At 55.9% G+C, this 14,944-nt stretch overlaps 1 protein-coding gene across 1 annotated transcript in view; it reads left to right on the forward strand.

The window, feature by feature from the left end:
* Positions 1 to 14,944, forward strand: part of CSMD2 (CUB and Sushi multiple domains 2) — a gene marked incomplete at its 5' end in the record, with an annotated part of 437,990 nt that overhangs the window by 252,825 nt on the left and 170,221 nt on the right. The window contains 6 exons of the mRNA XM_038557633.1: positions 3,958 to 4,096; positions 5,062 to 5,249; positions 6,418 to 6,606; positions 6,846 to 6,962; positions 13,195 to 13,410; positions 14,609 to 14,797. Of these exons, the coding sequence (XP_038413561.1) occupies positions 3,958 to 4,096; positions 5,062 to 5,249; positions 6,418 to 6,606; positions 6,846 to 6,962; positions 13,195 to 13,410; positions 14,609 to 14,797 (1,038 nt within the window). The remainder of the gene's footprint in view (positions 1 to 3,957; positions 4,097 to 5,061; positions 5,250 to 6,417; positions 6,607 to 6,845; positions 6,963 to 13,194; positions 13,411 to 14,608; positions 14,798 to 14,944) is intronic.

Below are 14,944 nucleotides of genomic sequence, written 5' to 3' on the forward strand. Positions count from 1 at the left end.
CTCCAAGGAGACCAAAAACGTCCATTTTTGGTGGAAAGTGGTGTTTGGAGTCTGGGCACCGGGGGCGATCGCTGCTTCGCTGCTCCGGGGTCGGCCCTTGTCTCCAAGGCTTTTCAATGAACTGAGCTGAAGATAAGGATGCGGGACGGGTGCGCTTCATTTCAGACATCAGAAGGCTCTCTTCTCGGCTCCCTTGAGGTCACGTCCGTACCCGCGTCCGTTCCTGCTGAAGATTCCAGCCCCGTGGACGCCCACACAGCTTCCCGTCCTCCCTGGGACACCCCGGGGGTCTCTGGGCGGCCCCACCCCGACCGCAGCGGCCCCGTGACTACTGAAAACGGTTTAAGCTGCTTTCCTTCCGACTGCTCCTCCTCCCAGACGCTCCTGGGGATGGCGGTGCTCCGAGGCCTCTTCCAGGAGTTCCTTCATGAGTGGTCATGCCCCCCAACCGGTCCCGGACCATATTCGCAGACTTCACACCCTGCTTGCGAGTTTTGGCAAAATGGCTCATCAGATTCAAACCTCCCTTTTCAGTAGTGAAAAAATATTTACGGAGTCCCAGACATGAGCCTCCAGAGGGAGATCCGTGTGCGGCAGTCTGGCTTTGGCCCCGTTTCCTCTCCGCCCTGTTCCCTCCGTCTTTCCGCAGATGATCTGGAGTTGCGGGCTTCGCACCGGTCGCTAAGGGGAGTCCGCGTGTGTGCGTGTGTTCTCCCGCCGCTCTGTTCGATGATTGGAATCGTGCGATTATTTTTTTACCTCTTTTTTAAAAAAAGATTTATTTATTTATTCATAAGAGAGAGAGAGAGGCAGAGACACAGGCAGAGGGAGAAGCAGGCCCCATGCAGGGAGCCCGACGCGGGACTTGATCCCGGACGCCGGGGTCACGCCCTGGGCTGAAGGTGCTGCTAAACCGCTGCACCACCAGGGCTGCCCACTTTCTTACCTCTTTACGTCGCTTTTTATTCACTTACTAGTATATTCCGGGGACCACTCCCTGGCTTCATACAGAACGTACATCATTCGTGCTTGTAGCCGCTTGTCCATCCCGTTGATGACTCCGGTTCCTTCGCGCAGCTCCCTGTGGCTGCCCAGGTGGGTTCCTCCCATTGTTTTGCTCCTGTAGATCATGCTGCTTTGTACCGCCCCGTGCGTGTACGTATATGTATGTCCCTTCCTAACCCAGCAAGAATATCCTCGGGAGAGAGTTCTAGAAGCAGAGTCGCTGGGTCAGGGTGGGTGCGCGGGAATGGTGCCGTCCGTTTCCAGAGTTCCCTTCGCGGGCGTCGTGCCGTCTGTGCTTCCCGTGGCAAAGCACCGGACACCTGCTCTCCCCGCACCTCCGGTGTCACCGAATTTAGGTTCTGCCCGAGTGATGGACGAAGGTGTTTTCTCGTTGTTTTAGTATGTATGTTTTCTCAGAACGAGGCCCCCGGACGTTACAGGAGCCCGGAGGTGCCCTCCCCGCCCCGGGGGGTTTTCTCCCTGGTGCGTGAGGATAAGCCAGAGGGTGTGAGGGCCCGGACGCATGGAAAGGTCCAGCAGCCCGGGAGCCGCAGAGACGAGCCTGCAAGGCAGCACAACAGCACAGCAGATCCGGCTCCCCGACGGGGTCGTACGCACGCCTTGGTGGTACCCGAGCTCTGAACGGAGGGCGGCCCGGCCAGGGAGGACCGTGCGATCGACGGCTCTCCGGAAGGTCAGCAAGGAAGTGAGGAGCTCCTGGTGCACCGCCCGGGCGGCTGGATGCGCTGAGCCGAGGCCCGGAGACAGTCCCTGCTTCTACCGCAGGAGGACCCGGGGCCGAACAGTGGCCCCCGCCCCCGGTCCCCACCACGCGCCTCCACGGCTCACGCATGCATCAGAGAAAGAGCCGAATGCACTGCGATGCAGCACTGGGTCCCGAGAGCTGGGGTTACCCAGGCGACATCCCCATGCCACGTTCGCTGCCAGCGTTTGATGTGAGTGCTGACGTCATCCCTCCATTCCTCCGTGCCTCAGCCTACGAGGACTGGGCGGTAGTCGCCACCGTCGAACAAGGACAGCCAAGGCATCTGCCTCCTAGGGCTGCAGTTGCACAAAGACCGTCCTCGTTGGAGCCTGACGTGCATAGACTGACCGTCCTGGGAGCCGTTCCCGCCAGTCGCAGCGGCCACACCCATCCGGGCCGCACGGGGACTTGGAGGCAGGGGCCTTGCGGTCTCCGCTGTTGCCTCATCGGATCCCCGTCTAGTCCCTCGGCCTGTTCGGCCTCCGTTTCCTCGTGCGTCAAGTGGGCATGAAGCCGCACAAAGGTCGTGCGCTATTAAATGCGCTGATGCCCACCGAGCAGCGCCGTGCGTCACGGGCAAGAGCTCCCGCCGCATCCGCCGGTGTCGCTGTTCTTCGTCACGAGGACGTGTGAGGTCCTGCGGGGTGCTGCGCAGTCGCCCGCCGGGTGGCTCAGTCAGGCGAGCGGCTGGCTCTGGGTTTCGGCTCCCCTCGAGCCCAGCGTCGGGCCTCACTCCGGGATCCTCTCTGTCTCCTTCCACCCTCCCCTCCCATGGCCTGTCTGTCCCTCTCCGTCTCAATTTTTTTTCTTAAAGAACGTTGATTCCTTTCAATCTTACCAAGAAGTCCGCAGAATCGACGGAGGGAAGGTGCGGTGTCCTGGACCGTGTTTCGTGAGACTTATCACCCAGAGAAACGTCCGAGACGGCGCAGAGGCAGGAGCGCCGGGTGGCTCCCGACGCCCTCCTGTCCTGTTAGGGGCTTGTCTGGCACCTGCTCGCCCCACAGTAGGGGATTCCGAGGGACACACGGGATCCTCAAAACTGGCACCTGCTCCAGATTCACGGCGTGTCCCTCGGCCAAGTCCTGTGCCACCCGCCAGCACGGGGCCACCTGCTTTGCCTCCATAAACCAGTCTCGGCTGTAAAACGGGCCAAATTATAGCCCCCCCATCCCCTCCCGCCGGCAGGGTCCGGGTGGTGAAGAGTGGGCATGAGTGTCCCTGTGAGCCCGAGGGCCGGTGGTGGCAGTGACCGTGGCTGCAACTGTGACGTCCTCCTCATCAGCCGGCAGCTTAGAACCATTGGTGAACAAGCCCTGCGTCTCCGTGGCTTATAAGCAGGAGCTGAGACTGCACGCCGTTGAGCTCCGGTCATCAGGTCCCGGTGCTGGCTCTCGGGGCTGCGGGGGCAGGAAAGCTCCTGGCGCTGCCCCGGGGGCAGGACGCCGGCCACTTGCGTGCTCAGCTCTCCGGTCAAGGTGGTCACGTGGCCAGGCAAACATGAGAAGGGGCGGGAGGGGACCCCAACCAGCTGCACCAGGGCCGAGGGTTGGGCTGCAGGGGCACCGGGGAGCTGCGGGGTGGGCACACAGAGGCCGAGGGCCTGAGGACGGGATCCACCCCACGCAGCGTCTGGTGCAGTCACCTGCCACGACCGTACTCGTCGGCCCTTCCACGCGTCCCCGTGTGCGCCCAGGCACTGACGCTCACTGCTGCACAGCCGCGTGCCTGTGTGCCCGGCCCTGGGCCGCCGGGACTGAGAGCACAAGCTCGGTCCTGGCCTCACGGAGCTCACCTCGGCGCAGGCTGAGCTGGGGTCCGCCCACTGCCCGGGGCCCAGGGGTGAGGACGGGGCCCTGCTTTGGCCGCCAGACCTTGATGCAACGTTGAGCGAGGAGCGAAGGCAAAACCGGTGCGACCTATAGCCGTCCTGCAGGCCTTCAGAATGGCAGAGGGCTTTGTTTAAAGGATTATTTTTATTGCTCCCCTGTGGCTTTTAATAAAAGTCCAAGTGATGTAACAGGACACATCTGTGAAGGTCCCAATACCCAGAACTCACGGTTTATATAGTTTGCATGATTTTCCATAGAAATGAAAGCAGGCAGACACATCTTACAGAGGGTTTTTTTTATTTGTTTGTTCACTGGTCCCCCCAAGAAAGCTGCTACTGTCCCTTCTGTCCCCAGCTCCCTGCGGTGGTCACCTGACTTCGCCCAGCGGCACCATCCTGTCTCCGGGCTGGCCCGGCTTCTACAAGGATGCCCTCAGCTGCGCCTGGGTGATCGAAGCCCAGCCGGGCTACCCCATCAAGATCACCTTCGACAGGTGCCTGGAACCTGCAGGGAGCGGGGGCAGGGGCTCCTTAGGGGCGGTGCGGGGTGGGGGGGGAGCCCAGGACTGAGGGGCAGGGCCAGCACCGGTGCTGGGTGTTGGCAACGCTAGAGCTGGCGGCCCTGGATGCAGACGGGCCACACGGGCTTTGCCCGTGGCGTCGACTCCACCCCGTAGTGGGGTCTTGTGCCCTTTAGGGCCGGGGGAGTGAGCAGGACGTGGCAGGAGTGGCAGCCCTACAGATGCCAGAGCCCTCTGTCCCCTCGGCCCCAACGATGGACGGTGGGCAGGTAGGCTGCGTCAGAGGCGGAAGCAGGCATTGGCCTCTGAGGAGCGTAGCTCTGAAAAGTGCGGTGTGGGAAGTCTGACCCAATCCACTCCCCCCTCCCACCCCGGAGGTGCCCCCCACCTTGGGGACGGTCGCCACCCATATGGGAACCCGAGCAGCTTCCAGACGAAGCACCCAGGGCCTGGAGCAGCGCTGCCCCAGCTTTTCTGTGAGAGCCCAATAGTGGATATTACGCGGCTGGGGGCCCCGCTGTGATTATCGGTCGCACATTTTTGCTTTTTAAAAACACACGCCTTCGTCAGCGTTAGACTCCATTCTTAGCTCGTAGGCCGTATACAGAAACAGGCTATAGGACAGGTTGGCTCTGGGCTGCAGCTCAGTGCATCCTGCTCTAGAACATTCTGACCCCCGTGAGGCTGTCGTCCTTGTGCCTCAGAGTCTTAAGGTGGGTCGTGGCCCAGGCTGCAAGGGGGCCCGAGGGGGAGCCCAGCCACGGAGGAGGCGGGCTGCCGAGCGCGGCGCAGGAGGCCCTTCCCTCTCGCAGGCACATGCGTGCAATTTGTATTAAAAATGTCCCGACCCGCCCAAATCGGGTTATTCCGAAGCCCTGGGTCAGGCAGGACCTTTGGTCACTTGCAAATTAGTAAGTTTGCGTTCCCATCTTTGGCAGGTTTAAGACCGAGGTCAACTACGATACTCTGGAAGTTCGAGATGGACGGACGTACTCAGCACCCTTGATCGGGGTGTACCACGGGACCCAGGTCCCCCAGTTCCTCATCAGCACCAGCAACTACCTCTACCTCCTCTTCTCAACCGACAAGAGCCACTCGGATATCGGCTTCCAGCTCCGCTACGAGAGTGAGTATTGGCAGGAGGCAGACGCCTAGGTGGGAGGGGTGGTGCAGGGACCCGGGACCGTTCCAGCAGGGGGCCCCTGACTCTGCCCCCACGCTCTTGGAGGGCCTCCCCTACCCTCCGCGTCTGTCAGGAGCTCGAGGGGAGCGTTTGGAAACGAAGCTGGTGACCTGCCACTGCAGAGCCGCTCCACCTGCGGGACCATTGGCTGCCACGTGCCCAGCTCCTTGGGGACAGAGCATTTGAGGGAGGTGAGGTTGAAACATGATGGCATCTCCTGCCTGCCTCGCCCTCCCTCACCAGCTTTTGCATCCATCTCTCGTGCCTCCATGGAACGAGATGCCCGTCGCCTCCACCCCTGGTAGACCGGTACAGAATGTTACGGTTGAGAGCACCCTGAGGACAGCCTCATTTTCTGACTCATGGGTCAGAAAATGGGTCCCTAAGACCTGGTGTCCCTAAGACAATGGGTCCCTAAGACCTGGAGTCCCTAAGAAAATGGGTCCCTAAGACCTGGAGTCCCTAAGAAAATGGGTCCCTAAGACCTGGCATCCCTAAGAAAATGGGTCCCTAAAACCTGGCGTCCCTAAGAAAATGGGTCCCTAAAACCTGGCGTCCCTAAGACAATGGGTCCCTAAGACCTGGCGTCCCTAAGAAAATGGGTCCCTAAGACCTGGTGTCCCTAAGACAATGGGTCCCTAAGACCTGGCGTCCCTAAGAAAATGGGTTCCTAAGATCTGGCATCCCTAAGACCTGGTGTCCCTAAGAAAATGGGTCCCTAAGACCTGGCGTCCCTAAGAAAATGGGTCCCTAAGACCTGGCATCCCTAAGACAATGGGTCCCTAAGACCTGGCGTCCCTAAGAAAATGGGTCCCTAAAACCTAAGACCTGGGTCCCTAAGACCTGGCGTGCTGTCTGAACCATAGTGGACGCTCAACGTGTGTTAATTGAATGAATGGATGGATGAACAAAGAAGGGAATCCGCTTGTTCTGTCCGGCAGATAAGTCCTCAAATACCCTTGCAGCAGATAACGACAGCCACACGTGACATGGGGGTAAATGACGGCCAGCTGTCTGTCACCCAGGTTCCCCCTCCCCGCCTCTGTGACCGCTGGGGTTCCCCTGCGGCGACAGCTAGCTGTCTGTTCCAGCTCTGGGCTCTCTTTTCCAGCTATCACTCTGCAGTCAGACCACTGTCTGGATCCAGGGATCCCTGTAAACGGGCAGCGCCACGGGAATGACTTCTACGTGGGCGCTCTGGTGACCTTCAGCTGTGACTCGGGCTACACACTAAGCGACGGGGAACCCCTGGAGTGTGAGCCTAACTTCCAGTGGAGCCGGGCCCTGCCCAGCTGTGAAGGTGAGACACATCCCACAAGGGGTGTTGAGGTCACGGATTCCTTTCTTGCTATGAGAAATCAGGAGCTGGAAGGCGCACAGCCTCTCCCACCCATCAGCGAGGGTTGAGGGCTGAGAGGAGATGGTTCCCAGGCTCCCAGGCTCCCAGGAGGATTGGTTGGTTGGGGACAGGGGTGCAGGGGAGGGAGGGGGGCCTCCCTGGGCCACTGCAGCCTTTCACCACCTTCTTTACTCCCACAGCACTCTGCGGTGGCTTCATCCAAGGTTCCAGTGGGACCATCTTGTCACCAGGGTTCCCTGACTTCTACCCCAACAATTTGAACTGCACCTGGATTATTGAAACATCCCATGGCAAAGGTGAGTGGTTAGGCCTGTAGCAAGTGTTGGGATGTAATGTGGGCAGGGTGCCACATTCCTCAGGCCAAAGTGACCTCGTTGGGGGGGGGAGTGTCTCCCTACGTAGGGTCCTCAGGGCTTGGTCTGCATTTTTTCATCAACAGGAAAACTCCTAGAAGCTTCCCATCTCTTTGCATCACAGAATTTGTGCAATGACTATTTTTAAGACTCTAAAATGTCCATGCTAGAAGAGATCATGGAGGTTAGCAGCTGTCTAAACCTACATAATGTAGGGTTCTTCCCTAATTGCTCCCCATAAGATGGCACCACACCTAAACACCCCCAGCGGTGGGAAGGTGGCCAACCCGCTTAGCAAATGGGCACCTGCTGTCATTTTTTTGATAGATCTGACCTGTCCTAATAGCCTATTAGGTGTTCCTGAAGCTTTTCCCCTTGTTCTGTGTCCTGGAGGAACATAGGATCCATCTGCCCTCTTCCTTCACATTCACCCTTCAGACCCTGGACCCATGATCCTCTTCTTACATAGCTCAACTGTTCCTCAGATGCCATATTCCTCATATTCCTCATATTCCTCACCAGGTTATCTCATATCCTCATATCTCATATATCATATCTCATATCCTCATATTCCTCACCAGGTTATCTCAACTCCCCTACCATGAATGGTCTTTGGAGGTCTGAGTTCAAAGTACGGGTGCTGGTTAGAAATAAACAGTAAGCAAAACAGTCTTTGATTTGACAAATATTTATTGAATAATGCTACTGACGTGGGCCGGGAATACATGGTAACCAGGCACGTATGGCTTCTATCCTCGGAAGCTTATTCTGAAGCTCATCCAGGGTCGTGGTTCTTAACCCCTCTGCACTTTAGCAAATACATTAGTGCTTAGATTGCACCGTAGAGCTTTCGGTTCTCTACGCCAGAGGTGGAAAACAAGCATCCTTGAGTTCAGAACACTTCACTAGTAAACCTGATGCATGGCCTTGAATAAGTACCTCTGATCTAGGAGAATTAACATGTAGAAAAGCCAAGAAAACATTATAAAAGAAAGAGTAACTCTTCCAGATTGTAAAATGTTATTGGCTAAAATAATTCTAACAATGTGGTGTGAGTGTTGGACACACAAACCAGTGCAGGCATATAAAGGTCCAGACGTAGAGTCCTCTGCACACGTGTGTGTGTGTGGGGGGGGGGGGGAGTTTGTGCACACGCACACTCATGCGTATGTGTGTGTGGCGAGAGAAGGAGAGACAGTTTATAGTATATAATTAAAGTGTCATTTCCACTCCACTGAAGAGAGAATGGATTATTTAATAAATTGTTTCAAAACAGTAGGCTTAAACACTTGGGAAAGAAGGAAAAGGAACCAAACAGACCTCATACATTCAACTACATAAATTTCAGTATAGAAAAACATGAAAAAAAAAAAAAAGAATAACATGAAAATCTAACCTCAGGTGGGGATATACTATAACAAGTTATACTAAAAGCAGAGTCCATAAAAGCAAAGACTGTAAGATTTGATTAAATAAAACTTGGGATGGGTTTATGTAAAAAAAAACATAAAAATTTCAGATAGTAAGTGAACAAAATTATTTTCAACGTATATAATCAACTCAAGATTACCAACCTGGGGGATCCCTGGGTGGCTCAGTGGTTTAGCGCCTGCCTCTGGCCCAGGGCGTGATCTTAGAGTCCCGGGATCGAGTCCCACGTCTGGCTCCCTGCATGGAGCCTGCTTCTCCCTCTGCCTGTGTCTCTGCCTCTCTCTCTCTCTCTGTGTCCCTAATGAATAAATAAAATCTATTTTTAAAAAAAAGATTACCAACCTGATGCATGAGGAGCTCCTAAAAATTGTTAAGAAAAAAAAATAATTAAAAAATTAAATTAATAAAATTAATTAATTAATTAATTAATTAATTAATTATAAACATTATTAAGAAAAATACACCTGGTCTCCAGGCCTATGAAATGAGCAAAGCTATAAACCCTTCATAATAGAAGAAATAGAAATGAAAGGACACTGACCCCACTCATAATTAAAGAAATGAAAAGTCAACCAGTAATGAAATAACCATTTCTTCTTCCAAGTCAGCAGAGAAAATCCTAACAGTGGGAGACAGTGTGCAGACACAAGCACTCTTCTTCAGTGCTGACATTGTGTGAAATAGCTGAGACTCCCTAGATGATGATTCCATGGTATGAATCAGAAGCCTTCAAAATATACATGGACCAGCAATTCCACTCCTTAGAATTTACCTGGAAAAAAAAATACTATTGTACATCAAGATGCAGCTGCAATGACACTTCCTAAAATACTTTATTTATTGGAGGATTAGTTAGCTACTCAAATGTCCATCAATAAGGAAATGTTGAGGGGATCCATGGGTGGCTCAGTGGTTTAGCACCCCCTTTGGCCCAGGGCCTGATCCTGGAGGCCCGGGATCGAGTCCCGCATCGGGCTCCCTGCATGGAGCCTGCTTCTCCCTCTGCCTCTCTCTCTCTGTGTCTCTCATGAATAAATAAATAAAATCTTTTTTTAAAAAGTAAGGAAATGTCGAATAAACATATAACCTGTATATAATGCAATACTGTGCAGCTACTAAAAGGCATAATATGAGGGAATATTTAAAAACCTACAGGGCTGGGGTGCCTGGGTGGCTCAGTCGGTTAAACTTTTGACTCTTGATTCTGGCTCAGGTCATGATCTCAGGCTCATGGGATCAAGCTCCACCCTCTCTCTCGCTCTCTCTTTCTTTCTCTCTCTCTAAAATAAATAAATAAAATATTTTTAAAATTTAAAAAAAAATAATAAAGACCTACAGGGATAGTTATAATATGTTGTTAGGTCAAAAGAGATGTTTGCCAAAAGAACATATTCAGTTAATAAAAAAATAAACAAGGATATGTGTGTAGAAAACTGTCTGGGGCAGCCCAGGTGGCTCAGTGGTTTAGTGCCACCTTCAGCCCAGGACGTGATCCTGGAGACCTGGGATCGAGTCCCACATCGGGCTCCCTGCATGGAGCCTGCTTTTCCCTCCACCTATGTCTCTGCCTCTCTCGTGAATAAATAAATAAAACCTTAAAAAAAAAAAAAAAGAAAACCGTCTGAAAAGATATGCCCCAAGATGTTAGTGGTACTACTCTCTTATTTTCATCCTCTCACTTTTTTCTAATTTTGAGCAATCAACATATATTACATGTAAACTATACTATTTGTATAAAAAAAGAAATTAAAAAAAAAAGCCACTTAAAGACTCCCTACGTGTACTTCAGCGCTTTCACTTTTGCCTTTAATAGGCCTGGCCTAACTGGGATTAGGATGGCGGGGAGATAAGACTCTCTAGGCAGTCTGGGTGAGGCTCCCCCCGCGCGGTGTCATTCCCAAGGAGAGGTGGGATCGGGGCAGGGCTTTGATCATCCTGCAGGGCTCTTTCCACCAAGGCTGGGCCAGAGTTGGCCACCGCAGGAACCCCAGGCTGCTCTAATAGGGAAAGAAAGCAGCTTCCTCGGGATCCTTAGACCAACAGCCTCCTATAGTCATAATTTTCTGTCTGGCGTCTGTGATTATATGGGTGTGTGCTTCTTTATGCTTTTTTCTATGTGTGTCTTTGCCTAGAAGTCAATGCAATTCAGATATTTAGCAAATGCTTATTTTATGCTTGGGCTTACGCTGGGTGCTGGGAGAACCCAGTAGAGCGAGCGGCTCTGGCATTGCCTGCCCTCAGGAAGTTCATGGTCCAGTGGTAGGGACAGACCGTCTGACATAGCACAGCCAGGAGTGGTTAGAGGTGTCACACCTCCGGAGGCCAGCCTGGGGCTTCGTCAGGTGGGCGTCCTAAAGTTGAAACCAGGCCAGGCCTCAGGGACGAGCAAGAATTAACCAGGATAGAAGGTGTCCCGGGCTGAGACTCAGCACAGGGTCACCGGGGTATGACCAGGTCACTAAATGGTCCTCAGAACCATTTAAAGGCTTCACCAGATGCTTAGCGTAGAGCTCAAAATTGTAAAGTCGCTGGTGTGAGCCCATAGCCCTTGCTCACATTTTTCAGCCTCCTCCTGAGCCCCGTAAGCACTGAGTCCTAGCTACATTGAGACTCCTTCAGTTCCTAGAACTTCCCAGACCTTCATTGTCCTCCAGAGCTCTGTGCATTGGGATGACGGCCTTCTCTCTGGAACATTTGCTCCCCTTGCGCCATCACCATCACTCCGCTACGGCCGGCTCTTCATCTTCTGAGCTCACTTCCTCCACTGAGCCTTTCTGACCCCTTCTCCCCGGCTCTGGGTATGGGTTGGGTTTCCCTCCGTGGGCTCCCACACGATCATGCGCCCTTCTGCGCCCATATCTTACCCCACTGTACAGAATTTCCCTTATCTGTCTCCCCCCAGACCCTGATCTCCTTGAGAGACACCCCTGCCTGGTTTCTGGCCACTTCCCCAGGCCCTGGCTCTATGCCTGGCACACAAGGAACTCAAGAAATATTCATATGAATCGAATTAGATGGAGCCCAGACCCTTCTACAGAGGGCAGTGCGTGTAGAAGGATCTCAGGTTAACAGATCCATTAGGCTAATGACTCTGATTGTTTGTTGTGGTCACTCCAGTGAAGTGTGAGTTCGTGTGTGCACTTGTCACACCAAATTTGGGTTCAGACTCCAACGTGGGGCCTGTCTCTGTGACAAGGTCTTCACTGTGTCACAATGGCCACAGGAGCCCCAGGCAATCAGCGCAGCTGGGAAACCCAGGGGCTCCACCTCGGTTGTTTGCTCATCCTCAGGATGCCAGCCAGATGTTCACCCCAGCGGAGGCGCTGAACAGTGGGGTGTGGGGCTTGGTGCTTCATCAGCTCCAGTTCCCCGTCCAGAGTCTGATCCGCCCTCCATCCAACCTGAGGTCCGGCCGAGCGGGAAGGGACGTACGTTCCACTGAGCCTTTTCCCCAGCTCTGTGGCCTGAGGACAGTTTCTCGTGTGCACACGTGTTTACGTGCTGGGAGGATAGGATACACGTGGGAGCACGTACCTGTGCACCCCCAAGGTGCTCATGCCCCTCACGTCAAAGATTATGACCCCGTGAAGCCTTCCCACCCCTCTTGCTCTTCTTCTTCCATGTCCCCATTCTGGACTCTCACTGTTGACGTGTCTCCCCCACTACGCTGGAGACCTTTCTTGGTGCTGAGCCCAGGCCTGGCGCTTAGTAAGTGCTTAGGAGCCATTTCTTCGAGGAAATAGATAAATAGATGCATCTCGGTTGCCTGGCACGGGACATTTACCAGCGCTTGCCTGGTTGCACCACCCATACGGGGCTCTGCGTCCCCTACCCCCACCTGTAGCACCCCAAGTACCCGGGGTCTCCAGCTCCCATCCACAGAGGGGCAAGACTGTGAAAACATCTAGGGTGTATTTTAGCAGGGAGAGCTTGGCTCCAAGCATCATCCCGCAAGAACCCGTCAGTAATTGTGTAGAGACGTGTTCCTCGGGGTCCCTGTGCCTCCCGAGCTCCCGGGGGTCGCTAGCATGCAGGCTCTCCCTGGAAGGTCCCTGGTGGAGACTGATGTTCCGCGTTCCTAGGGAGCCCGCCGGCGATGCCTGTGGACTGGGAATAGTGAGTGGATCTAGCCCCAGCTCTGCCTCCTGCTGCCTGGGCGGCCTCGGACAAGTGACTTTAATCTGTTTGTGCCTCAGTTTCCTCAGCTGTATAATGGAGATGAGCATAGAGTCATTGGTGGGATTCCCTGGGTTTTCCTATCTTCTCTTCCAGCCGGGAGGCACCAACCGTGGGGCAGCCGACACCCAGGGCACGGTGACACGCAGCTACTGCGCGTGACTCGCTAGCGAGCGGCACTGCCCTGGGTGACCGCTTGGCTTTCCGCCCCCAGCACATGCTGCACTACGTTTGACACAGCGTCTGTCGCTCCGAACGGTAGCGGTTCGATGTCGTGTCCATCGGCCTCCTCGCCCCCTGGCCTCGGGTCCCCGCCTGTGGGACGCGCTTGTCAAATATGCAAATACTCGTTGAGGAATGAATGAGTGAGTCTATGAATGAATGAATGGTCCCTCTCTGCGGACCCAGCTGTAAGTCTCAACTCTGATAACCGTGACGCGGCGTCCCTGGCCCACGGCGTGTCGGATCATTCGGGCACCGTTGGGCTGGGCTCCCGGATGGGCCAGTCCGTGCAGACCCCGTCCTGCAGTGGCGGCCGCCGTCCTGCAGCCTTGCGCTCTCTTGGCAGGTGTGTTCTTTACGTTCCACACCTTCCACCTGGAGAGTGGCCACGACTACTTGCTCATCACCGAGAACGGCAGCTTCTCGCAGCCCCTGAGGCAGCTGACCGGCTCGCGGCTGCCGGCCCCCATCAGCGCCGGGCTCTACGGCAACTTCACCGCCCAGGTCCGCTTCGTGTCCGACTTCTCCATGTCCTACGAGGGGTTCAACATCACCTTCGCAGGTACAGTGCGAAGCGGAAGCGAGTGCGGGGCGCTCGACGTGTCCCTGGGCCGCCAGCGCCCGCCTCGCCGGCAGGTGCAACAACAGGGACTTGGGCTCCACACAGCGAGGCCCTCCCCGAAGGCGCCGGGAAGCAGGTTCCGGGGGCCCCGAGTCCCAGAAGGTGTTTAAGGTCCACCCTGAAAATCAGCCACGCTGCTGCTTGGACCAAGGCGCCCCTCCCACCCCAGTGTCCTCCGGTTCTTCTCCTGATTTCACCTGCGCTATGTCACGGCCCCAGCAATTAAAAAACAAATCCAAACACTAAGAAGGGGATTGGAAATGAACGTGGCGGAGTCTCTGAGTCCCCTGTGGGGCCGCCCGCTCCTGTGCTGGTGGGGAGTGACAGGTATCTATCTCTGTTTAGGAAAACTGGAAAGGAAGCTCTTTAACTTGGCATTCAGGAAGCCAAGAAGACCCCTCGCTGCTCCAGCCCCAAGGCCTCCCAGCGCCCCTCGAGTCCCGCTCTTATCACACAGGGTCCCCAGGGTGGGCAGGAGCCATCTGGCCTCTAGGAACAGGGACGCGGCCCAGCCCAACCACGAGCCGCCCCTGCCCCAGAGCCCCCCACCTGCCCGGGCTGCACAGGGCTGGGCCGAGGGCCTTTGCAGCCGCTGCGTCCCGTCCCGTCCCGTCCCATCGGAGGGACCCTCCTCCTCTTTACCACATGGAGCCCGGGGCACTGTGGCCTAAAAGGGGGATACCGTCGGGGACGATGGGAATGGCCACCTCGGTGCCATCACCAGAGGCTGCGGGCAGATCCCCGGCCGTGGGTGCGCCCTGAGGCCCAGCCCGGCCCAGACGGATTCCTTCTCCCGCCGGGCATTGCCCTCAGCTGGGTTATGCGTTCGGATTCTCCAGAACCAAGCTGACGGAAATTACCTGGTCGTGTGGGGACACGAGGCAGCCGAGTCCCCAAGCCCAGGCTTGAGCTTAACGCAGCGCTGAGGGCCATCCTCGCGCCCCCGGGCAGCACGCTGGTGGCTGAGGGCCCCGGCCCGACCGCACGCACCGCCTCCGCCCTTCCTGGGAGCTCAACCCCCCTCAGCTCCGGGCTCCGAGCTCCATGCGTGGGCTCCGCCGTCCGGCCCCGTCCCCGGTGTTCCCGTCCCTGCGGTTCCAGGTCCGCCTCTGAGCCCGCTCTCTGGCCGCTTTTCCAGAGTATGACCTGGAGCCGTGCGAGGAGCCTGAGGTCCCGGCCTACAGCATCCGCAAGGGCCTGCAGTTCGGCGTGGGCGACACCTTGACCTTCTCCTGCTTCCCCGGGTACCGCCTGGAGGGCACGGCCCGCATCACGTGCCTGGGGGGCAGACGGCGCCTGTGGAGTTCGCCTCTGCCAAGGTGTGTTGGTAGGTGGTCACGTGCTTTCATTTTGCTTCACTACCGGGGCGGGGGCCAGACGTCAGCCGATTGCGTGAGACAGGAGAGCCGCGTGGGCCGCGAGCCCACAGGCCGGCCTCCAGGGCTGCCCCGGGAAGGCGGGTCAGAGCCGCGGG

The sequence above is a fragment of the Canis lupus genome, chromosome 15 (assembly GCF_011100685.1).
Source record: "Canis lupus familiaris isolate Mischka breed German Shepherd chromosome 15, alternate assembly UU_Cfam_GSD_1.0, whole genome shotgun sequence".
Taxonomy (NCBI): Eukaryota; Metazoa; Chordata; class Mammalia; order Carnivora; family Canidae; genus Canis; species Canis lupus.